This window comes from Pituophis catenifer, unplaced genomic scaffold (assembly GCF_029215685.1).
Source record: "Pituophis catenifer annectens isolate HBS135680 unplaced genomic scaffold, rPitCat1.0.hap2 SCAF_4, whole genome shotgun sequence".
Taxonomy (NCBI): Eukaryota; Metazoa; Chordata; class Lepidosauria; order Squamata; family Colubridae; genus Pituophis; species Pituophis catenifer.
The window spans coordinates 124,733,584-124,758,285 of record NW_027256884.1 but is presented as its reverse complement, the minus strand read 5'-3'; the positions used below and the strand labels follow the sequence as shown (position 1 = coordinate 124,758,285).

General features: G+C 44.4%; 1 protein-coding gene across 2 annotated transcripts in view; it reads right to left on the bottom strand.

Moving 5' to 3' along the window:
- The window catches only part of DLG2 (discs large MAGUK scaffold protein 2), a 1,162,532-nt gene that overhangs the window by 169,488 nt on the left and 968,342 nt on the right, over positions 1-24,702 (bottom strand). For both annotated transcript variants that reach the window (XM_070942955.1, XM_070942956.1), the window contains one exon: positions 18,541-18,643. In XM_070942955.1, coding sequence (XP_070799056.1) covers positions 18,541-18,643 — 103 coding nt within the window. The remainder of the gene's footprint in view (positions 1-18,540; positions 18,644-24,702) is intronic.

Below are 24,702 nucleotides of genomic sequence, written 5' to 3'. Positions count from 1 at the left end.
CAAGGGGTTGTTTGCCCGGTTGCTGGGTGGGCGTGGCCATGCTGGGCGTGGCCTAGCTGGCCTCCTGCACCACGGCGGGCGGAGGCATTTTTGCCCTCCCCAGGCTCTGCAGGCTTTTCTCGAGCCTCTGGGAGAGCGAAAACGGCCTCCCCAGGCTCCGGAGGCCCTCTGGAGGCCAGAAATGGCCCATTTCTGGCCTTCCTGAACCTCTACACGTGCCCTGCACTTACCTGCATCCAAAACGGGCCGCGTGGGGACTCCTGGGAGGGGCGGGGGTGGCGTAGGTGGGGCCAGCCAGGAGTGGGATTTGGGGGTTCTCCGAACTGTACAGAATCTTAGCTAGAGGTTCTCCCGAACCCCTGCGAACCCCCAACAGCCCACCCGTGTCTTGTACCTTTGTTTTCCCCCTGCCTAAATGCTTTTCTCTACAATACAACACAATAATGTTGCACCTATCTTCAAAAAAGAGAAAGATGGCCTTGGATATTGACACCTATCCTGAGCCAGGCCCTCAAGCAGATGATTAAACAGCATGTGGTTCCTTTGGCAACTATGGAACAAGGACCAGCATGTGTTTGTCACAAACACGTTGTACCAGATTAACCTCATCTGCCTTTGTTTTGAGAGAAATACAGGCTTAAAAGATTGGGGAAACGGTACAACATTTAGAAAAAGCATTTGACACGATAGTCTCAGCCATAACACGGTAAAATATGGGCTAGCTTTGACAACCTCTAGAAGCATTAATAACGGGATGAAGGCTAAGATTCGGAAAGCATTTGTTAAACCATCCTGTATCAATTTACAAAGCAGTGGAGAGTCGTAGAGATTTGCCATGGTCCCTGTGGTAATCAATATTTTGATTAATGAAGGCTTTGAGCGTACGATGAATGGAGGAAGGGTTTTAAAGGTTTAAATGGATGAAGTTTTCGAGTGTACGATAATCACATCCTCAGATGGTCCAAAGTTAATGCTGGATGAGTTACACAGGCTATTTCGGAAGGCAAAGGGAAGATTTAAAAAGTTTTAGACAGCTATTAAACATGGGGAGTAAGAAGCGATGCGATTCAAGTAATTCAGTGGTGGGTTGGCCCCCGGTTCGGACCGGTTCTATAGAACCGGTAGTAAAACTGGCAGGAGGCTCCGCCCACTGACCCTGAAGTCATGAGAACCGATCTGCGCATGTGCAGTAGCTTCTGTGCATGCGCAGAAGCAAGACGTGTGTGCGAGTGAAGCAAGTGTCGCGCGCGATCCTGTTGCAAACTGGTAGTAAAGGTACGTAGAACCCACCCCTGAAGTAATTTAACAACTGGTTCTCCCTAATGACTACCTGGGTAGGCATAGCTGGGGGGCATTATGTAACTGAATGGGCGTGGCCAACTTGACATCACTCACAGCAAGATGGGGCGGCGCAGGCAGGCTGATGCAGTGGTGGCAATGGCTGGAGCTTTAGTGCTGGGAGGGGAGGGGGGAGGGGCAGGGCCAGCTAGTGGTGGGATCAGCCGGTTCGCCGAACTGTGCAAAAAGTTAACAACCGGTTTGGTTGAACTGGTGCGAACCGGCTGAATACCACTACTGGGCATAGGACATAGGAAGCTGTTTAATAGAGGAAAATGCATCTGGGGAGAAGGAAAAAAATGAAATACACAAGTAGTAGAAGATGGAGGAGGCCCAGTTTGCCAGTAGTACATGCGAAAGGGATCCAGGCATTCTACTAGAGATCACAAGTTGAACATGAAAGATTAGTGTGATCCAATTGGTTAAAAAAAAATAAAAGATGAAATTGGTTAAAAGGCAAACACTATTTAGAGATGTATTAATAGAAGCAAAAAGTCCAGATCAGAGGAACTAATGGTCTACACAAGGGGGATCTCCATACTTGGCATCTTTAAGACTTGCGGAGTTCAACTCTCAGAATTCCCCAACCAATAAATCCACAAGTCTTAAAGTTGCCAAGTTTGGAGCAGGGGTGAAATGTAAAATTTGTTACTACCGGTTCTGTGGGCGTGGCTTGGGGGGTTAATGTGACTGGGTGGGCGTGGCCAACTTTTTTTAAAAAAAAATTTCAAAGCATTTTTTCTACAACCTCTCCCTCCTTCCCCCCTCTCCCTCTCTCCTTTTTTCTCTCTCCTTCTCCCTCTCTCCTCCCTCCCTCTCCCCCTCCCTCTTTCTCTCTCCTTCTTCCTCCCTCCCTCTCTCCCTCCGTGTCTTTCCCTCTTCTCCCTCTCTCCCCCTCTCTCTCCCACACTCAATGCATAAAATCCATCAATTACTCATTTCTTATTTTTAGAGTAGTTCAACTGTCTTTTTCACGCACTCTTACCACGCCGCCAACAAATGCAGACACCCTTCCCACCTATTCTCTCTCTGCCCAGGTTTATCACCCAGCGGTCTCCCCACCTCATCCTCACCTCAGATTCTCTGCTTCCCTCTCTTCCCATTTCACTGCTCTCCCAGTTCATTTGCCAATTCAGTCTCGATTTCCGAAATTCCTCCTTTTCACACTGCAGGCTCTTACCGCCTCCTCCTCCTCTCCTCTCCTGCCCAACTTTTCCTTCTTATCTTTTTTCCGGCAGGATGGGTGCATTTCAAACCCTCCCCCGTGCTTATCTCCATAACTTTTATCTTTATTTTTCTAAGAATGTCTCAGATGAATTCATGTCACGATGCTAATCAAGCTGCACGCAGGACTGCCCTTCTCTTTAAAGTTCTCTCAGACCCGCCGCCTTTTCTTAAAAATAAAACAAAAACAACATTCGAATATGTTGTCTTGTGCCACCCTTTCTAAGAAACCCTTCCTTTGCTTTCCATTTGACGGGGATGTTGAAGAATATTTTTCTGTTGCATCAGGTTAACCAGTCAATAATCAATTGTTCTGGTGCACGACTGTGATATAATTTGAAGAATGAGACAGCGCCAACACTGGAAGTTTTTAAGAAGATGTTGGTCAACCATTTGTCTGAAATGGTGTAGAGTTTCTTGCCTAAGCAGAGGGTTGGACTAGAAGACCTCCAAGGTCCCTTCCAACTCTGTTATTCTATTCTATTCTATTCTATTCTGTTCTATGCTATGCTATGCTATGCTATGCTATGCTATGCTATGCTATGCTATGCTATGCTATGCTATGCTATGCTATGCTATGCTATGCTATGCTATGCTATGCTATGCTATTTTGAAGGTAAGGATGTCCACAAGAGGTTAATTGCTTTTGGGGTTAGGAATAAGAAGGGAAGATACATATTTAAAGGTCCCCAGCTATCAATATGAATCATGTCAGATTATAATTTGGATATGGCAAAACTTTATGAGATAATATGAGAGCCAGTTTGGTGTAGATGAGGGTCTACCTATTCTCCAAAGCACCTGAGGGCAGGACAAGAAGCAATGGGTGGAAACTAATCAAGGAGAGAAGCAACTTAGAACTAAGGAGAAATTTCCTGACAGTGAGAACAATTAACCAGTTGAACAGCTTGCCTCCAGAAGTTGTGAATGCTCCAACACTGGAAGTTTTTAAGAAGAGATTGGACAACCATTCGTCTGAAACGGTATAGGATCTCCTGCTATAGAATGGAATGGAATGGAATGGAATGGAATGGAATGGAATGGAATGGAATAGAATAGAATAGAATAGAATAGAATAGAATAGAATAGAATAGAATAGAATAGAATTGAATAGAATTGAATTGCAGAGTTGGAAGGGACCTTGGAGGTCTTCTAGTCCAACCCCCTGCTTAGGCAGGAAACCCTACACCACTTCAGACAAATGGTTGTCCAGTCTCTTCTTAAAAACTTCCAGTGTTGGAACATTCACAACTTCTGGAGGCAAGTTGTTCCACTGATTAATTGTTCTCACTGTCAGGAAATTTCTCCTTAGTTCTAAGTTGCTTCTCTCCTAGATTAGTTTCCACCCATTGCTTCTTCTCCTGCCCTCCGGTGCTTTGGAGAATAGCTTGACTCCCTCTTCTTTGGGGCAGCCCCTGAGATATTGGAACAGTGCTACCATGTCTTGGTCTTGCAAATATTCTTATGTTCATAGCACATTCGTGCCTGCCGTCCCTCAAAACTGCAAGGCTACTGTCAGGATGGAGGAAGAACCGTTGATGATACCAGAGTAGTCCGCTCATACCCAATGGCAACCAAAGGACTAGATTTCCTTTGCGGATTTTGTTAAGCAGGGCATTCCTTTGCAAGCTGTAATATTTGATGGATTGGCTGTTTTTTTTTTTTTTTTCCTGCAGAGATGCTGCATTGCAGCACACAAGCAGAACGCAGCTCTGGATCCTGCCTTCTTGTGCACGAGAAGATTGTGGGCAATGTCTCCTGTGTTTCTTACTCCTATCCTACAGCAAGGCAAGTTTTCTATGTTCCCGTGTCCACTTGCTCCATCTGGGAGGACATTCTGATTTTCAGTTGGAAGGAAGCCTTTCTTGGAGACAGACCAGACCCTGTTGGCTTCTGCTGTGTTTTTGCTCAGGCAGCAAAATTTTGTTCAGAAGGCTCTGTTCCAAAAGGCACCCAATTTGCTCTAATCGATCTCCTGCAATCTACCGGGGATTTGTAGTTAGTAGCCAAAGATTCTCTCTCCTTCCTTCCTTCCTTCCTTCCTTCCTTCCTTCCTTCCTTCCTTCCTTCCTTCCTTCTTTCCTTCCTTCCTTTCCTCCCTCCCTCCCCTTTTTTCCCTTCTCCTTCCTTCTTCCTCCCTCCCTCCACCTTCCCTTTCTTCCTTCCTTCCTTTCCTCCTTCCCTCCCCCTTCCTTCTTCCCTCCTTCCTTCCTCCCTTCTCCTCCCTCCCTCCCTCCTTCCCTTCCTCCCTCCACTTTTCTTTTTCCCTTCTCCCTTCCCTCCTTCCTTTCCTTCCTTCCTCCCTCCCTCCCTCCATCTCCCTTCCTTCCTCCCTCCCCCTCCTTTTTTCTCTTCTCCTTCCTTCCTTGCTTCCTCTCTCCCTCCATCTTCCCTTTCTCCCTTCACCTTCCTTTTCTCCCTTCTCCCTTCCCTCCTTCCTTTCCTTCCTTCCTTCCTCCCTCTCCCTTTTTTCCCTTCTCCTTTCTTCCTTGCTTCCTCTCTCCCTCCACCTTCCCTCTCTCCCTCCACCTTCTTTTCTCCCTTCTCCCTTCCTTCCTTCCTTTCCTCTCTCCCTCCACTTTCCTTTCTTTCTTCTCCCTTCCGCCCATCCTCCCTTCCCCTTCCTTCCTTGCTTCCTCCCTCCCTCCTTCCCTTTCTCCCTCCACTTTCATTTCCCCCTTCTCCCTTCCCTCCTTCCTTCCTCCCTCCCTTCTTCCCTCCACCTCCCTCCCTTCCTTCTTTCCTTCTTCCTTCCTTCCTTCCTTCCTTCCTTCCTTCCTTCCTTCCTTGCTTGCTTCCTCCCTCCCTCCCTCCCTCCCTCCCTCCCTTCCTTCCTTCCTTCCTTCCTTCCTTCCTTCCTTCCTTCCTTCCTTCCTTCCTTCCTTCCTCATACTTCATTGAGGGAAGGAAAGCACTTAAGAGCATAAAAACAGCTCATTGGATTAAACCAAAGCTTTTCTCAATCCCAAAATTTCTTTCCCACAGCAGCCAGCTAAGTCAATGTTTCTCAGTCTTGGCAACTTGAAGATGTGTGGAGTTCAATTCCCCCGCCGGCATTCTGCAAACTGTCATAAATACATACCAGTTGCCAAGCATCCGAATTTTGATCCTGTGACTATGGGGAATGCTGCAACGGTCATAAATGTGAGGACCAGTCATACAGCACTTTTTTCATTGCCATTGTAACTTCAAATGGTCACTAAACAAATCATAACATTAACTTCCGAGTCCATTGTTCATAGATATTCTTAAATTCATCCAAAGTTAAAGAATTTTGCTCCTTTCTGTATTAGTAAGTCAAATTTAAATGTTGGACTCCTTTAATTATATTCTTTATGTCTCTCTGGTTCCCTCTAGTGTCCAACCTTCAAAATTCCATCTTATCCGTTTTTCCCCTAAACAACCACGTTTTCCAATTGGAAAATTTCCAATAATTAATCTGAATCTTTTTTTTTCAAACCCCTCTGCATCCTTTAATCTGTTTATAACTTTTTGAAATCAAAATTCTATGACCCTTTTCCTTTCCCTACCAGTTTTTTTTTTAAAAAAGAAAAGTCCTTAATCTTCCAGTTAAAACTTCTTTCTCCAAAGATTGAAGGAGATTCACCTGAATGTTGTTAAATTTGTTGATTTGAGGGTTAATAGCTGAAAAGCAATTAGAAAGCAATTCTGAACATGATTAAGAATTGAGGCTCGGTTGAGCTTTTTTGAGGGACCTTGGAGATCTTCTAGTCCAACCCCCTGCTCAAACAGGAGACCCTATACCATTTCAGATAGGTGGGTGTCCAGTTTTTTCTTAAAAACCTCCAGTGATGAAACACCCACAACTTCTGGTGGCAAGCTGTTCCACTGGTTAATTGTCCTCACTGTTAGGAAGTTTCTCCTTAGTTCCAGGTTGCTTCTCTCCTTGATTAGTTTCCATCCATTGTTTCTTGTCCTGCCTTCCGGTGCTTTGGAAAATAAGTGTTACAGGAACCGGACATGGCTAGTCTAGTGAAGAAATAGGACCAGGGGAGACATGATAGCAGTCTTCCAATATTTGAGGGGCTGCCACGGAGAGGAGGGGGGTCAATCTGTTTTCCAAAGCACCTGAAAGCCAGACAAGGAATAATGGATGGAAACTGACCACGGAGAGATTCAACCTGGAAATAAGGAGGAACTTTCTGACAGTGAGAGCAATCAACCCATGGAACAGAAGTTGCCTTTGGAAATTGTGGGAGCTTCATCACTTGAGACTTTCAAGAAAAGATTGGACTGCCATTTGTCAGAAATGGTGTAGGGTCTCCTGCTTGAGTGGGTGGGTTGGACTAGATGACCTATAAGGTCCCTTCCAACTCTGTTAATCTGTTAAAAAGAGCCTTGGTTGCGCAGCAGACTAAACTGCTGTTAAAGTAGCACTTAGCTGCCAGCTGCCTGCAATTACTGCGAGTTCAATTCTCACCAGGCTCAAGGTTGACTCAGCCTTCCATCCTTTCGAGGTAGGTAAAATGACGACACGGTTTGTGGGGGCAATAAGCTGATTTTGTATAAAATAGAACACTGCTTAGTGGGGGCCAAAAAGCCCTACTAAGCAGGTATATACAAAAGTATGAAGGCTATTGCTTAATGCATTGTAAGCCTCCCTGAGTCTCCGGAGAAGGGCGGCATATAAATCGAACTAATAAATAAATCTTTATGGTAGCCTCTCAAATACAGCTATCATGTCCCCTCTAGTCCTTCTTTTTTCTAGACTAGCCAAGCCCAAATCTTGTAATTTAACTTTTTTTTTTTTTAAATCTCTCCAATTGTCTGTTGTGGCCTATTTTTTGCTTTGCTTCTTCTAGCATCTTTGTTGTCTCAATTCTGCTAGAATTAGGTATTCTTTTCAAAATTCTGGGACGTTGCCTTGGGAACTCATGGAGCTTAATTGCGCTCTCCGTTTGGGAGACAAAAACAGTAAATCAAAACTCTGTCCATCTCGCTCGGATTTGATTTATTGTTTCTTAGATATTATACCTTGTTGGTGAACAGCTGGTACACCCTCAGCCAATCACCTTGTGAGTTAGACTCATAAACAGGAAGGAGCCAATTTAAGGCTCCCTATGAATTTCTGACAATCTGAAAATAATACACTGAGCGGCAGAACAATATGGAGGCAACATAAAATATTAACTGCCCTTTATGTCAAATTAATCTTCCTCTCTCTCTTTTTTTTTTCATTTAAAGCGATCGAACGGAGGCAGCACGCTAGAGGTTTGACGTACCACAATTTATTTTTATTCTGTTCAAAGTTACAACGGCACTGAAAAAAAAGTCACTTACGACCGTTTTTCACACTTACGACCGTTGCAACCTCCCCGGGGCCAGGTGATCAAGCTTCGGATGCCTGCCGACTGACTCATATTTACGACGGTTCCAGTGTCCACCCCCCCCCCGGACACTCTCACATGATCCCCTTTTGCAGGGGTGGGTTCTAAAATTTATTTTACTATCGGTTCTGTGGGCGTGGCTTATTTTGTGGGCGTGGTTTGATGGTCATGTGACAAGTCTTTAGGATTTAGCAGAGGTACTGGTCTACCAGGCTTTTAACTGCTTGCAGAGCTGTACCGGTCTACCCATTTATTCTTGGAGCGTTCCGGTCTACCCATTTGTTTTTGGAGTGCACTGTTTAGTTAGTTTAGTTTAGTTTAGTTGATTTGTATACCGCCCTACTCCCAAAGGACTCAGGGCGGTGAACAGCCAAACAATAAAATACATAGATACAAAAAATTTAAAAACCAAATAAAATCAAATTAAATCATTTTGGCCCAGACAGATTAAAACACCCCAATAATTTAAAAACAGATTAAAATTTACATATTTAAAAAGGGAAGAGATTAGGCCAAGCCCGCCTGATGGAATAGGAAGGTCTTCACAGCGCGGCGGAAGGTGCGCAGATCCGGGATCCTCCGTATCTCCGGGGGGAGCTCATTCCAGATGATAGGTGCCCCCACAGAGAAGGCTCTCCCCCTAGGGGCCGCCAGTCGACACTGTTTGGCTGACGGCACCCGGAGGAGTCCCTCTCTATGAGAGCGTACTGGCCTACCACCACACTGGTCTACCACCACACTGCCACACTGGCCTACCACCACACTGGTCTACCACCACACTGCCTTTTAACACTGGTCAGCTGTAGGGCAGCCCTTTGAAGCCCAGCGGCAAGAGTTTAAACAGTTTTTTTCCTTCTAGCCGATCAGCTGGGACTCGGGAGGCAGCAATAGATTGGGGGTGGGGCCAAATAAAAGATAAGAATAATGCGGGTGGGGCGGGAGGGCCCAGCTCCCGGACAAAGAGAACCGGTTCGGTGACGTCATATCGTTATCGCTACCGGCTCGACCGAACCGGGCCGAACCAGGAGGAACTCACCACTGCCCTTTTGCGACCTTCTGACCAGCAAAATCAATGGGGAAGCCAGGGTTGCTTAAGAACTATGTCATTCACTTAACACTTAAGTGATTCACTTAACAACTTGGGGCAAGAAAGGTAGTAAAATGTGCCAGAATTCACTTAACAAAAGGTTTCACTTAGCAACCCAAAACGTTTGGGGCTCAATTGTGGTTGTAAGTTGAAGATGATCTGTATGCAGGTTAAAATGTGTCTAAGAGGCAAATGACGCACAGAATCCACTGCCCTAATTTTAGTGAGAAAATCCCTATGTTGTAATATTCCTTTTTTTTTTTTTTGTATTGTCAGAAATATGAAGCAGTAGCGTTCCAGCATCTTGGGTTGTCCCCCAAAAGGTACTACACATTCATCTAATGGTTTTATGCAGTCATTCCATCTTCACTACGCTGGTGATGTTTGAATTTTTACAGTCTCAGGCAGAGTAATTAACTTTTGTTATGTTCCATGGTGTTCATTTAGATCAGCTAAATTGAACTCAATTCTGTTCCTCCACTGGCGTGTTCCTTCCATGCTATCAAGAGGAAGGAGGCAGCTGACGCGCAGTTCCACCTTCTTGGTTCAAAGTCCTACTTCTGATCTTGAACTTCAGGTCTCTGAAGCCATAATGGTCCAAGTCCTTTGTGGAGTAGATTTCCTTCCTTCCTTCCTTCCTTCCTTCCTTCCTTCCTTCCTTCCTTCCTTCCTTCCTTTCCTCCCTCCCTCCCTTTTCCTTTCACCCTCCCCCTCTCTCCCTATCTCTGTCCCTCCTCCCTCCCCCTTCCTTTCTCCCTTGTCTCTCCTTCTTCCCTCTCTCCCTTTCCTCTCATCTTCCTCCCTCCCTCATTCCCTTCCCTTCCTTCCTCCCTTCTCTTCCCTCCTTCTCATCTTCTTTCCTTCCTCCCTCCCTTCTTCCCTTACTACTTCCACCTTCCTTCCTTCCTTTCCTCCTTCCTTTCCTCCCTCCCTCGCTCCCTTTTCTTTTCACCCTTCTCCTCTCTTCCTCCCTTCATCCCTCCTTCCTTCCTCCCTCCCTTCCTTTTCCTTTCACCCTTCCCCTCTCTCCCTCCCTCTGTCCCTCCTCCCTCCCCCTTCCTTTCTCCCTTATCTCTCCTTCTTCCCTCCCACCCTTTCCTCTCATCTTCCTCCCTCCCTCATTCCCTCCCCTTCCTTCCTCCCTTCTCTTCCCTCCTTCTCATCTTCTTTCCTCCCTCCCTCCCTTCTTCCCTTACTACTTCCATCTTCCTTCCTTCCTCTCCTCCTTCCTTTCCTCCCTCCCTCCTTCCCTTTTCCTTTCACCCTTCTCCTCTCTCCCTCCCTTCATCCCTCCTTCCTTCCTCCCTCCCTTCCTTTTCCTTTCACCCTTCCCCTCTCTCCCTCCCTCCCTCCCCCCCCTTCCTTTCTCCCTTCTCCCTCTTTCCTCCCTCCCTCCCTCCCTCCCTCCCTTTCCTCTCATCTTCCTCCCTCCCTCATTCCCTCCCTTCCCTTTCTCCCTTCTCCTCCCTCCCTCTCATCTTCTTTCCTTCTTCCCTCCCTCCTTCCCTTAATACTCCTTCCTTCCTTCCTTCCTTCCTTCCTTCCTTCCTTCCTTCCTTCCTTCCTTCCTTCCTTCCTTCCTTCCTTCCCTGTAAAACTCTCAGTTCATGGGGAAAAGCAGGACCCTCCCCTCCTGCTCCTTTTATTCATTTCTTTCATTTATTCTTTGAGAAATATCACCTGAAAAATGCCCAGGAGAATTTTGATATATTAATGTTGACTGCTCAAGAAGAAAAGTCCGTTTCCTCCCACTCTTTCTATGACCTTTGCTAAGACTTCATTTCCTGAACATACAGTATATATCTCTCTATATAAATAATGTTTATTTATAACATCTGTACAGTCATCCATCTGGAACAATTTATCAGAGCAAGTGGATGTCATTGTCACTCCATCCTTTGCAATCGAATGCTTTGGATCAAATTGCAACGCAGAGCTGATGGGAGGCATTACATGGGCGCTCACCGGAATGGAAAGATCAGGATTTATACTGATGGATCTAGGACATGTTTATTCTCGAGTTCTGACCCATAAAACTTTAAATAATTCTCTGAACAAGTTTTTTGAGCCATAGCCAGAAGCCCATTTAATTCTTCCCTCCCCCCCCCCTTTTTTTTTTTGGTCCTGGTAGGGAGTTGAATAATTTGGTATTACATCAAATATAACTCCTTTCCTTCAGCAATGAGATATGACAGCTTCACGTAAGGACTGTAGTTCGGGATTTAGTCACCGAGGGAGAACTTTGAAGGGAATAAAAGTCAGCTTCTTTTCTTTTTATACAAGAAGCACATATGACAATGGATGATGATTTTTTTTTTTGTAACCAGGAGCACCTTCTATTTTTCTTCCCCTCAAATTGTGTCTGATTTTCGGAAACTGTCCGGCAAGTCCCTGCAGTTTTCTTGGCAAGATTTTTTCAGATGTAGTTTGCCACTGTCTCCTTCTTAGGGTTGAGAGAAAGAGACTGGCTTTGTGCCTATGATGGGACTAGTTTCCCATTTTCCAGCCTGGTGCCTTAACCACTACGCCAAACTGGCTCTCGGGAGCATCTGTAGGGAGATCACAAATGGAAGCTGTGATAATTTTTGGAACCAGAGGCATTGGAGAAGCATCAGACAAATGGTTCATCCAACAGCTTCTTAAAAACTTCCAGTGTTGGAGCATCCACAACTTCTGGAGGCAAGTCATTCAACTGATTAATTGTTCTCACTGTCAGGAAATTTCTCCTTAGTTCTAGGTTGCTTCTCTCCTTGATTAGTTTCCACTCATTGCTTCTTGTCCTGCCCTCAGATGCTTTGGAGAAGAGCTTGACTCCCTCTTTCTTTGTGGCAGCCCCTGAGATATCGGAACACTGCTATCATGTCTCCCCTAGTCCTTCTTTTCATTAAACTAAACATCATCAAAACCAGCTGCTACAGGTTCGCCCGGGTTTGAGAAAACCCATAGCTAATGTTATGGCCAGTTCGGAGAACCTCCAAATCCCCCCCCCCCGGCTGACCCTGCCCACCCCACCCACCCCTCCCAGGAATCTCCACGTGGCCCGTTTTGGATGCAAGGTAAGTGCAGGGCCCGTGGCGCAGTAGTTAGAGTGCAGTACTGCAGCTACTTCAGCTGACTGCTAGTTCAGCGGATCAGCGGATCAAATCTCACCGGCTCAAGGTTGCCTCAGCCTTCCATCCTTCCGAGGTGCGTAAAATGAGGACCCAGATTGTTAGGGGGCAATATGCTATTTAGTATACTGTCTTTGGTGTAAGCCACCCAGAGTCCTCGGAGAGTGGGCAGCATAGAAATATAAATAAATAAATAAATAAATAAATAAATAAATAAATAAACAAATAAACAAATAAACAAATAAACAAAAAAACCAAACAAACAAATAAAAAAACGGGCCTCCCGGAAGTCTGAAAACAGGCCCATTTCATAAATAAATAAATAAATAAATAAATAAATAAATAAATAAATAAATAAGGCCTCCCGGAAGTCTGAAAACAGGCCCATTTCATTCATTCATTCATTCATTCATTCATTCATTCATTCATTCATTCATAAATTAAATAAATAAATAAATAAATAAATATGGGCCTCCCGGAAGTCTGAAAACAGGCCCATTTCATAAATAAATAAATAAATAAATAAATAAATAAATAAATAAATAAATAAATAAATAATAAAAAAAAACGGGCCTCCCGGAAGTCCGAAAACAGGCCCATTTCCAGCCTCTGGAAGGCCTCCAGAGCCCGGGGGAGGCAGTTTTTCACCCTCCCAGAGGCTTGAGGAAAGCCCCTGGAGCCTGGGGAAGGCGAAAACGGCCCCCCGCTGTGGTGCAGGAGGCCGAATAGGCCACACCCGCCATGGCCACGCCCACCAAGCAACTGGGCAGAGAACCCGTTGCTGACATTTTTGAAGCCCACCCCTGATCAAAACAGACAAAATGGCGGCCGTGACTTCAAGTTTGTAGTCAGTAACTTGCCACAATTCTCCTGCTAGGAAGAATTAATGTAATGTCTTCTGTACCAAGCCCCCGAGGGCAAGAACAAGAAATAACAGATGGGTTAGAGAGAGAACCAACCTAGAATTAAGGAGAAATGAATGAGAACAATTAAATCAGTGGAATAGCTTGCCTCACGAAGTTGTGGGTGCTTCCTTACCAGAGGTTTTCAAGAAGAGATTGGACAGCCACTCATCAGAAATGGTATAGGGTCTTCTGCTGTTGGACTAGAAGACCTCCAAGATCCCTTCCAACTCTGCTGTTCTATTTTCTGTCTTCTTCCTAGCTGTTCTCAGAGTATATCTGAAGTTAGGCAAATAGTTGCTTAAATCTGGCAAGATTCTGTCTATAGGTAAAGAAAGTAATCTTAAGGAACTCCATGTCACGCTTGGTTCTTGAAACCTGACACAATCCCTTAGATATTTGTTTAAAGCTTGGCTTTTCCTCAAAACCAAGAGCCTTGGTGGCGCAGCAGACTAAAGTGCTGTTAAGTAGCACCAGCTGCCTGCAATTACTGCGAGTTCAAATCTCACCAGGCTCAAGGTTGACTCAGCCTTCCATCCTTTCGAGGTAGGTAAAATGAGGACCCGGATTGTGGGAGCAATAAGCTGACTTTGTATAAAATAGAACACCGCTTTGGGGGGGGGGGCGAAAGCCCTACTAAGCAGGTATATACAAAAGTATGAAGGCTATTGCTTAACGCATTGTAAGCCGCCCTGAGTCTTCGGAGAAGGGCGGCATATAAATCAAACCAATAAATAAATAGATAAATAACTTTATCATCATCATCAACAACAATAACAAAACGGGAGAAATACTCTCTTTTGAAAGAAAATCCATGTCTGTCTCTATCTTTTAAATATATTTGTAGAATGCCGATTTTGCCTGCAGGATGAGACAGTGTTCTCCGGAGAAGGGCGGCATATAAATCGAACCAATAAATAAATAAATAAATAAATAAATAAATAAATAAATAAATAAATAAATAAATAAAAACTCTGGGTTAGGTCATGATCATGGCTTGTTTTAGCTGTGATGTATGTTTCCCGTGTCACACAATGTCCTTTATTTTGTTTGCTTTAGATCTGGAATAATACATCACTCACAGGTGGCTTTGACTAAAGGTGGCTGTTTAAATTTAAAACTGTAATTACAGTACTTTGCTAACTAAAACTTAAGATACCCAAAATATAAATCATGGACAGCGACACCGGCTCTCTGAAACCTAATCCCCTCCTGAAATAAAATAGTGCCTACCACGATCCGTGCTTTTAAGATGATGTGACACATCAGCAGGTTCAACCGCTCGGTGTCCTAAATAATTTCCCTTGCTTGTTTGCACTTGATGATTTACTACTTCACACGAGTCAAAGTTATTCAGAGGTTTGAATCCCTTTTGTGATTTATTCCTTGGGACACTAATAAAGCCATGCACGCCAACATTTTCAACTGAAAGTTTGCTAGATGGATTGACCCCCTCCCCTCCCCCTTGAGTTTTTAATCTTCTGTACACAAAAGAAAGACAATCTTGATATTGCTAGAGGGAACAGATGTAAACATACATGTCTTACTGCCATCAGCATACAAAGAGACAGATAATAACTAAAGACAACAGCGAGTTACAATAGTCTGGGAAACTAGAATACTGTACTAAATAAGAAACCAAGTACAAAGAAGAGAATTCTACTGTTACAGAATAGAATAAGAAAAACAAAGCTGGAAGGGACCTTAGAGATCTTCTAGACCAACCTCCTGCTCAAATAGGAGACCCTATATCTGTGACGGCGAACCTATTGCACACGGGCCACAGGTAACACGTAGAGCTCACTCTGTGGGCACGCCAGCCATCAGCCCAGCCCAGCTCCATTGCACATGTGCACGCGCATGCCTCCCGCCGGTCTCTTCGGGTCTCTGCCATGTATGCACAGGGGGGTCAGGCACACAGGTGTGGATTCACACGCACATTTGCACTTTGGGCACTCGGCACCAAAAAGGTTAACCATCACTACCCTATATCATTCCAGACAAGTGGCTGTCCAATCTCTTCTTAAAAACTTCCAGTGTTGGAGCACCCATAACTTCTGGTGGCAAGTCGTTCCACTGATTAACTGTTCTGTCAGGAAATTGCACCTTAGTTCTAAGTTGCTTCTCTCCTTGCTTAGTCTCCATCCATTGATTCTTGTCTTGCCTTCAGGTGCTTTGGAGATTAGGTTGAAACCCCACCCCCCTTCTTTGTGGCAGCCTTTCAAATATTGGAAGGCTGCTATCATGTCTCTGGTCCTTCTTTTCGCTAGACTAGCCATCCCAGTTCCTACAATTATTCATCATATGTTTTCATCTCCAGCCCCCTAAGTATCTTTGTTGCTCTTCTCTGCGCTTTTTCCCAAAGTCTCAACATCTTTTTTATATTGCGGCGATCAAAACTGGACACAGTGTTCCAAGTGTGATCTTACCAAGGCATTATAAGGCACAGTGGTGGGTTGCCCCAGTTTGGACCAGTTCACAAGAACCGGTAGTAAAACCAGCGGGAGGCCCCGCCCACTGCCCCAGATGTCATCATCGGCGATCTGCGCATGCGCAGAAGCAAGGCGCGCACGCGAGCAAAGCAATCACACATGTGTGATCCCGTTGCAAACCAGTAGTAAAGGTAAGCAGAACCCACCCCTGATAAAGTGGTATTAACTGGGTTGCTCCCGGTTCTGTCCGGTTCTATAGAACCGGTAGTAAAACTGGCGGGAGGCTCCGCTCACCTGCCACGACGTCATCACGGGTGATCTGCGCATCTGCAGAAGCGCCGCACTCCCGTTGCGAACTGGTAGAACAGGTAAGTAGAACCCACCCCTGGTATTAACCCTTCACATGATTTTGATTCTTGGTCAGTGACCCTCTGCCTCCAGTCTCCCCTTTTCCCCTCATGTCCAAACAAAGAAAATGGATAGCTCAACAGACAGAAGCACTGTAATTTAACACCAGCTGTCTGCAATTAAAGTAAGATCGAATCTCGCCAGGCTCAAGGTTGACTCAGCCTTCCATCCTTTCTAAGGTAGGTAAATTGAGGACCCAGTCTCCGGAGAAGGGCGGCATATAAATCAAATTTAAAAATAAATAAATAAATAAAGGCAAGCGAATGCAAATGATTGGAAAATGAACCCTTCGAGGTGGCAAGTAGGACGTTCCATCGCTACTTGCAGAAGCAGCCAAAAGTCTTCATGGCCCACGTTGAAAAACCTAGGAATCTAATCTTCGTAGGTGCTTCGAAGCTTCACCTGAACCCCCAGACACTGAATGCAAATTATAGCGGACCAGGTGTGCAGAGTTTTAAATTAGCATCAACTCCAGCTGAGTGACTACACCACACCATCAGCAATGCCAAGAAGAAACCAGAAGAGCTGCTGTCCGTGGTGCTGATTTTGTTGCCTTGATAATAGCTACCCAAAAGTACTTCTTCCAAAAAGCAATTGGACTTTCTTGGGGTGTTTTTTCCCCCCCCCCCTTTTCTTTTCTTGTTTTTGAAAACGTTTTGCTTCTCATCCAAGAAGCTTCTTCAGTTCAGCTTCTTGGATGAGAAGCAAAATGTTTAAAAGAAAAACAGTTGTGTGTCGTAAGTCGAAGGCTACCTGCCTTATTGTATTTTCCCCGGGTTTGATTCCCGATTGCTGGAAAGTGTGGTAAGAAAAAAAGAATAGTGACCCGACAGAAAAGGAAAGGAAAAGACGAAATAATTCTCAAAATAACTCTGTCCGATAATTTGGTTCGGCTATTCCAGAGGTGTCAAACTCAAGTCATGTGGGCCAAATCTGCCCTGTGGGGTGCTTAGATCTGGCCCATGGGGTCCACCCTGAAAACAGCGAAGGACCGGCCTGCGTTGCCTCTGCCAGCGAAAACGGAGCACAGGCGTTTTCACTGGCAGAGCACTGCAGGAGGCCATTGGAGCCAAAAATAGGGCTTGTGAGCCTGTTTTCACTGGCAGTGTCAGAGTAACACCCCCAACAAAATCAAACTCTGAGGCTTGAGGTTCCTCAAAGCTAATTTTTATTAGGGATGTCATATTGGCACATCCGTGAAAACCCAAATCTGAAAGCTTCCGGGTTTTCCTCACCCACAAGAAAGTTCAAGACCTTGCCCACATCTCCCACATGTCCACACAGCTCCAATCAGTTCTTTCCCGAACAGAAGACATCTTCCAAAATCAATATAAGATGGTTTATAGGTGGCACTTAGCACCAGCCAGGATTGCCAAAATTTACCCAAACATGAGTCCAAACTGTTGGAAGTGTGGCCACCAGCAAGGCACCTATTATCACTGTTGGTGGACCTGTCCACAAGCCAAAGAATTCTGGAGGATGATTTGTAAATGGGTGTCGGAAATAATAGGAGATACCATTGAATTAGAACCAAAAATATTTCTCCTGGGAATCTTGAAGACAGAATTTGCAAGAAAGAAGAAGTATCTTATCACACATATAATAACAGCAGCAAGAATCTCCTATGCTCAACATTGGTAAGAGAAAAAGTTGCCATCCAAAGAGCACGTAATTAGAAAAATAATGGAATGTGCCGAAATGAACAAGCTGACGTTAGAAATTAATGATAGAGAGGAAACTGACTACTATAGCGTGTGGGATATGTGGCATGAGTGGTTAGAGAAAAGAAAATTGAGCTTTAGCTCTCTCCGTCTTCACTTCAATTTGACGATTAACTAAATGAGTATATTGAAAGGAGTTGTACTACCGGTAGTAGGAAATAAAATGGAGTAAGGATGCAAGTTTATGTAAATAAAATGTAATAATAGGTATTAAGGATAATATAAGTAAGAAATCCTATGGGCAGTACCTTTTAAATTAAGATAACGAGGCTATACCATGTAAACAATAAGCAAATATTATGTATGTGTATATGTATGTGTATATTAACACCATGAAACTGGAAAGGTGGAATTGTACTATAATTCTTTAACAATAAAAACTTAATAATAATACAAAAAAGACATCTTCCAATTTCTTCTTTGCACAGCTGCCGGACCCCATGGCCTTGAACTTCTCTTAGAGAAGTTTGTCATGGCTATCTCTACTTCACTCATGCAATCCTCCCCTCCCAACTTCCCATGGTATGATTGTGGCAGGACTGGATCCTCAAGGCACACAGGTAATATGGCATGACACAGGCATGACAGGCAGAGTGCTCGGGCCACCACAGGCGCCTCCAACACGAGTGACATTGAGCTGGCCCTCCCCACCCTGGTCAGCCCTCCCCCGACCCCCCCGAGGTCAAACACAACCCTGATGCGGCCCTCAAGGAAATCGAGTTTGATACCTCTGGGCTATTGGTTGACTGAATCCTTATGAAACACGATCACTGACAGACAAACAGTAATTCCTCACCTAGCATTAATAACTTAATGCCTTCCCGGAAAAGCTTTCAAAGCCAACAGACAATATGAAGGAGGAAAGCAGAGATCACGTTGAAACAAACAGGTTCGGCGTTTGACAGATGACCTTTCCGTGCCCTTCCCCTCCCCCAAAGACTTGTATTTCGGCAAGTGGGTCTTAGCCTACCTTCAGGCTGGTATTGTGCTATAATGGTCACCACCTGGCCTGCTCCTTTGAGGGCTGCAGCCGCTTGTTCATGTGTAGCACCACGAAGATCAATCCCGTTGACCTGCAAGGGGAAAGAGGAAAGACAATGCCATGTAACTTAATTTACATCATCCAAATATGGAGCTCACCTGAGAAGCATGCTTTTGTTCCCCTGAACATGACACTCATCTTCAAGTCTGTTGTGGCCTGTTGGCCGCCGGCCCCTCCAACAGCCGAATCAGAGGAGGAGGAAGAGGAGGCGTGCGAGTCAGGGTCAGCATAAGGCAATCTGAGAGCTCCGAGGGAGAAGAGGGAATGAAGCTGTCAGAGAGAGAGAGAGAGACAGAGAGAGAGAGAGAGAGAGACAGAGACAGACAGAGAGAGAGAGAGAGAGACAGAGACAGAGAGAGAGAGAGAGAGAGAGACAGAGACAGAGACAGAGACAGAGACAGACACACACAGAGAGAGAGAGAGAGACAGAGACAGAGGCGGAGCCTGGGCCATCCGTCAGCCCTCAGATGAAGAGTCAACAGTCCCCAGGTCTAGAGGTGGTTGATGAGGAAGAGGAGGAACAGCTGGGTCCAGTGGATGCGCAGAAGGCAGAGGAGAGGAGAACAGTGGAAATCTATGGGCCGGTCATTGGGAAGGAAGAGCCACCACTGCTAGCGAAGCCCCACCCCTAGCTCTGGGGATAAAAGGCAGGGGGCGGAGATGAATACATGTGGCAGACACCTATTCATCTCCCTGCCAGATGGACTTGTTAGCCTGCATTGAGAGAAACTTTTTGCTGGGGCTGCTGGCTCTCCTCATAAAGGAATCTTTGATTTAACTACAGAGGGTTTGTGGTGTTTGGGGAACTGGATCAGAACAAAATCCCCCTGTTAACCATCTGTTATTATATTTAGCACGTAGAAAGTCCACAAACGGTTTCCAGGTTCTTATATAGCAGTCTAGCCCGTTATCTCTAATCCAAGCAGTTAATTTCGCCAGCTGTGCTAATTCGGTCAATTTCAAAATCCATTCTTCCACCGTCGGCATCCCTTTTTCTTTCCAGCATTTGGCGAGTACCATCCTTGCAGCCGTCACCATGTGAAGGAATTGTTTTTCAATTAAGTTATATTAAAATGTTCTCTGAGTTATTAAGGCTGCCTGCTCCCCAAACTCTATAAGTTACCAATCCTATGCTGCCACCTTGTGGAATTTAAGGGAAAGTGTAAGGGATACAGAGTAAAATCTATTATAGCAATAGGACTTAGCAATCGCACTAGAGAAAAATAGAGAGTGGGGGAGGAAGGGAGTGAGAGAGACATTTGACTTCCACGGTTTCCAGAACTTAGAATTTTGGAGTGTTTTTTGATTGAACCACACTCCACACAGATATGGTACTTGACTCTCCTCTGAAGGTGTGGTTACTAATAGAAGTTGGCTATTTTTGACAGGGCAATCTGCCTCCCCTATGGAGATGTTCAGTGTAGGAAAAGGATAAGCAGAGTCAGGAAGCAGGGTGGTGGAGTCAAAGGAGAAATCAGTTTGGAATCGTTACATTCTCACAAGCAGCCTACGTTCAATCCCTCTTGAATTTTGATCATTCATATCTAGCCCCAATTTAGTGTGGACCCTTAATTTAATCACGGAAACTAACTCTCAAGGAGAGACCCAATCTAGAACTAAGGAGAAATTCCATGACAGAACAATTAATCAATGGGGTGACTTGCTTTCAGAAGTTGTGGGTGCTTTATCACTGGAGGTTTTGAAGAAGAGAATGGACAGCCACTTATCTGGAATGGTAAAAGGCCGTTATTAGGAAATGGTTATTGCCTAATTGGTTGGCCAGGAAATATTTAAGCCAACATTGTATGTTTGTATTGTGTGAATGTATTATGTAGCTTTAAGAACTGTGCTGAGTCATTCTGCATCCTGATTGGCTGAGCTCTGTAGCCAATGTATTTAAGGAGAGCTAAATTATTGGTTAGTGTGGACACTACACCATTTTTTACCTGCTGCTACGCCGTAACTCTTTTTGATCTCTCTATGGTCAACTGTTTGATCATGATTATTTATTTACTGCTTTCTGATATTTATTGAACTGTTTTTATATTGTTCCTGATTGTTCCTTGTATTTGTCTACAAACTGGTAAGAAGATTTTATATCCCTGGATTGATCTTATATTGCACTTTATACGGCTAAGACTTGGATTGTTAAAGGACTATGATTTTGCTTTTCTCTAAAAGTAAAATACTATAAAACCCAGTTTGTCTGTATGTTATTCACAATTACTTTCAAAACGTTTCCATGGGTAAAACTCTAACAGTACTCTGCTTTATAAGCCACAACGTCGGGTGTAACTCAAAAATATCCTTAACAGCCGTGATGGCGAAACTATGGCACGCGTGCCACAGGTGGCATGCGGAGTCATATCGGTGGGCACACAAGCATTGTGCTAGCTCAGCTCTGGCGTGCGCTGATTTTCGGGCCTTCTGGGCCCACTGGAAGTCATGAAACAGGCTGTTTCCAGCCTCTGGAGGGCCTCCGGGAGGGTGGGGAAGTCCGTTTTCGCCCTCCCCAGGCTCCTAGGAAGGCTCTGGAGCCTGGGAAGAGTGAAAAACGGGCCTACCAGGCCCACTGTGCTATCACGTGCCAAAAGTGAGGGAAGCACGGGGGGTCTTGTACACATATGTGGGGGTGGGGCGCATTGAATTATGGGTGTGGGCACACATGCTTGCTCCCCCCCCCGCTTTTGGCATGCGACGGCAAAAAGGTTAACCATCACTGGTATAGGGTCTCCTGCTTGAGCAGGGCGTTGGAGTAGAAGACCTCCACGTTCCCTTCCAGTTCTGTTATTCTGTTATAAATGGACTCGATTCTTGTGTAAGCAATAAATCAGCTTCATTGGAACTCAACGTGCGGTCCTGAATTTTCACCCCAATGAGGATGTGTGCCAAATGTACATGCGTTCCAGTGATGTGCAATCTTTTTTTTAAGGCTAGAATTGGCCTTCAACCAGCCTGCGAGGAGTCTACGTCTCCCCAAATAGCAAATAAACGGGTCACTACAAAACAAAACTTGATTGCAATGAAATGAATGAGGTAGATGGCTTCTCCTGATTATTTTGTAATTTCCCATGGTCCTGATTAAACCTGCAGTTTGGCAACAACTCGTACAGGTCCTGGCGGGTGTAATATAGCCCTTGACCTTCAGACTGAATGCTCATGATGAAATTTTGTAATGTAATGTTGATGCTTTTTCTCCTTGATGAATCTAATGCAGTTTAGGATATGGTTCAGTGCTGCAAGAAGAAGGAATTAGTGTGACCTCTTAGAACGGAACAGAACGGAACAGAACACAACAGAACACAACAGAATGACAGAATTGGAAGGGAGCTTGGAGGTCTTCTAATCCAACCTCCTGCTCAGGCAGGAAACCCTATACTATTTCAGATAAATGATTGTCCAATCTCTTCTTCAAAACCTCCAATGTTGGAGCATTCACAACTTCTGGAGACAAGTTGTTCCACTGGTTAATTGTTCTAACTGTCAGGAAATTTCTCCTTAGTTCCAGATTGGTTTTCTCGTAGGGTAGGGTAGGGTAGGGTAGGGTAGGGTAGGGTAGGGTAGGGTAGGGTAGAGTAGAGTAGAGTAGAGTAGAGTAGAGTAGAGTAGAGTAGAGTAGAGTAGAGTAGAGTAACAGAGTTGGAAGGGAAATTTCTCCTTAGTTCCAGGTTGGTTATAGATAGAATAGAATAGAATAGAATAGAATAGAATAGAATAAAATAGAATAGAATAGAATAGAATAGAATAGAATAGAATAGAATAGAATAGAATAGAATAGAATAGAATAGAATAGAATAGAATAGAATAGAATAGTCTCCGGAGAAGGGCGGCATATAAATAAATAAATAAAAAAAATGGTTATCCAACAACTTCTTAAAAACCTCCAGTGTTAAGAGAATTCACAACTTCTGGAGGCAAGTTGTTCCAGTGGTTAATTGTTCTAACTGAATTTCCCGTGGTCCTGTTAATTAATTTCCCATGGTCCTGATTAAACCTGCAGTTTGGCAGCAACTCGTACAGGCCCTGGAGGGTGTAACCTTCAGAATGCACGCTCACAATGAAACTTCGTGATTTAACGTCGATGCTTTTTTCCTTGATAAATCTAATGCAATTTAGGATGTGGTTGAGAGCTGCAAGAAGAAGGAATTAGTATGACCTCTTAGTTCCAAGGATAAATAGAACAGCTAAAAGCATGAAGCCTCCTGACATATGAGAAGTTATCCCTAAGTGCTCTCCTGAAGTATCTTAAATTAATAGATTCCTGGCAGGAATGCGATAATTACCATAATCCATTCATCACCTATGAGCATCTGCGGTGTGCAAACTGCAGGAATCTTCCACTACTTTGTTCTGCAAACCTGCTTCCCGACAGATTCATCTATTTCTGTTTCCTCTCCGTATTAGCCTTTCATTTTTGCAAGCTGCTGATAGTTTCTTGATGGACATTTAAACTATGCTGCTGCACGCATTACTCTCATGTATCTTGATCGAATTTGATTAACAGATTAACAGAGTTGGAAGGGACCTTGTAGGTCATCTAGTCCAACCCCCTGCCCAAGCAGGAAACCCTACACCATTTCTGACAGATGGCAGTCCAGTCTCTTCTTGAAAGCCTCCAGTGATGAAGCTCCCACAACTTCCGAAGGCGACTTCTGTTCCATGGGTTGCTTGTTCTCACTGTCACAAAATTTCTCCTTATTTGGGATATTTTTCTGCCCTTTCAAAGCTTCTGCGAGCCAAGCTAATGTCTCTTCATGAAAATGCAATTTTGGTCTTGCTTTATTCAGCTGCTTAATGAACTTTGGATCTAGAACAGGCTTGTGCAGCTTAACATAGGATTGAGATAAAAGAATGATAGCAATAGCCATAGCACTTAGACTTATATACTGCTTCACAGTGCTTTTACAGTCCTCTCTAAGCGGTTTACAGAGTCAGCCTATTGCCCAGGCAGGGGTGAAATGCTCCCGGTTCGGACCGGATTGCCCGATCCGATAGCGATGGAGGCGGGTGGTTCGGAGAACCGGTAGCAAAAATCCCTGCCCCCCCCACATGACCAGCTGAGCCGCACAATCATCAGAGGCTTTTTTTTTTACTTTTAAAAGCATTTTTTCTACAACCTCTTCGGACGAAAAAATGCTTTTAAAAGAAAAAAAAAAGCCTCTGATGATCGCGGGGCTCAGCTGGGATCATCAAAGGCTTTTAAAAGAAAAAAAACCCCCTTTTTTTTCTTTTAAATGCCTCTAACGATCCAAGCTGAGTTGCCTGATCAGCAGAGACTTTTTTTTCTTTTAAATGCCTCCAACGATCAGGCAACTCAGCTTCGATCATCAGAGGCATTTAAAAAAAAAAAGTCTCTGCCGATCAGGCAACTCAGCTTGGATCGTCAGAGGCATTTAAAAGAAAAAAACCCTTTCCTATGAGGTCCGTAAAGGCAGCGTGCATAAGTGCACCAGCGTGCCTACCATCCCTAATCTACTGTCCCCATTTATCTGTATTCATTTCCTTTGTTCACGTCCATGTTCATATTTATACCTGCTACCTTGTACATGTTTGACAAACTAATAAATGCTAAACTACCTAAAGAGACTCACCACTGGGCATTGTTTGTTTGTTTCTGCCCATCCTTGAGAGGAAGAAAGAGGGAGAGAGAAAAAAAACTGGAGACCTACATTCACAAATCCGTCGAGGTGCCTGAAACAATGAAGCCTTATTTCTGTATTCTACTCTCTCGGTTTTACAAACGGACTAAGCAATTATGGTAACGTCCCAGATATTAAATGTGCAAAATGTAGACAAAAAGGCTTTTAAAAAAAATAATCCATGGCAAGTTTGGAAAAAAAAAAAAGAATTGCAAATAAAACGAATTTATTATGACCGTAAGAGATAGTCAAGTCTGGCAAAGCTTCTCTGAAGTCACAGCTGGGAGGAATGGAAGAGATTCGCACTAACAGTAGATGGCAGGATTGGTCTTTACTCGTTCAGTTTTAGCCCAGCTAAAGGCTGCAAAAAGAGTGGAGGGTACAGCCTCTTGTGAAGAAGGAGGATAATAGAATGTTAATTCTGAATCCTCTTCAAAGCTTGTTCTGACCC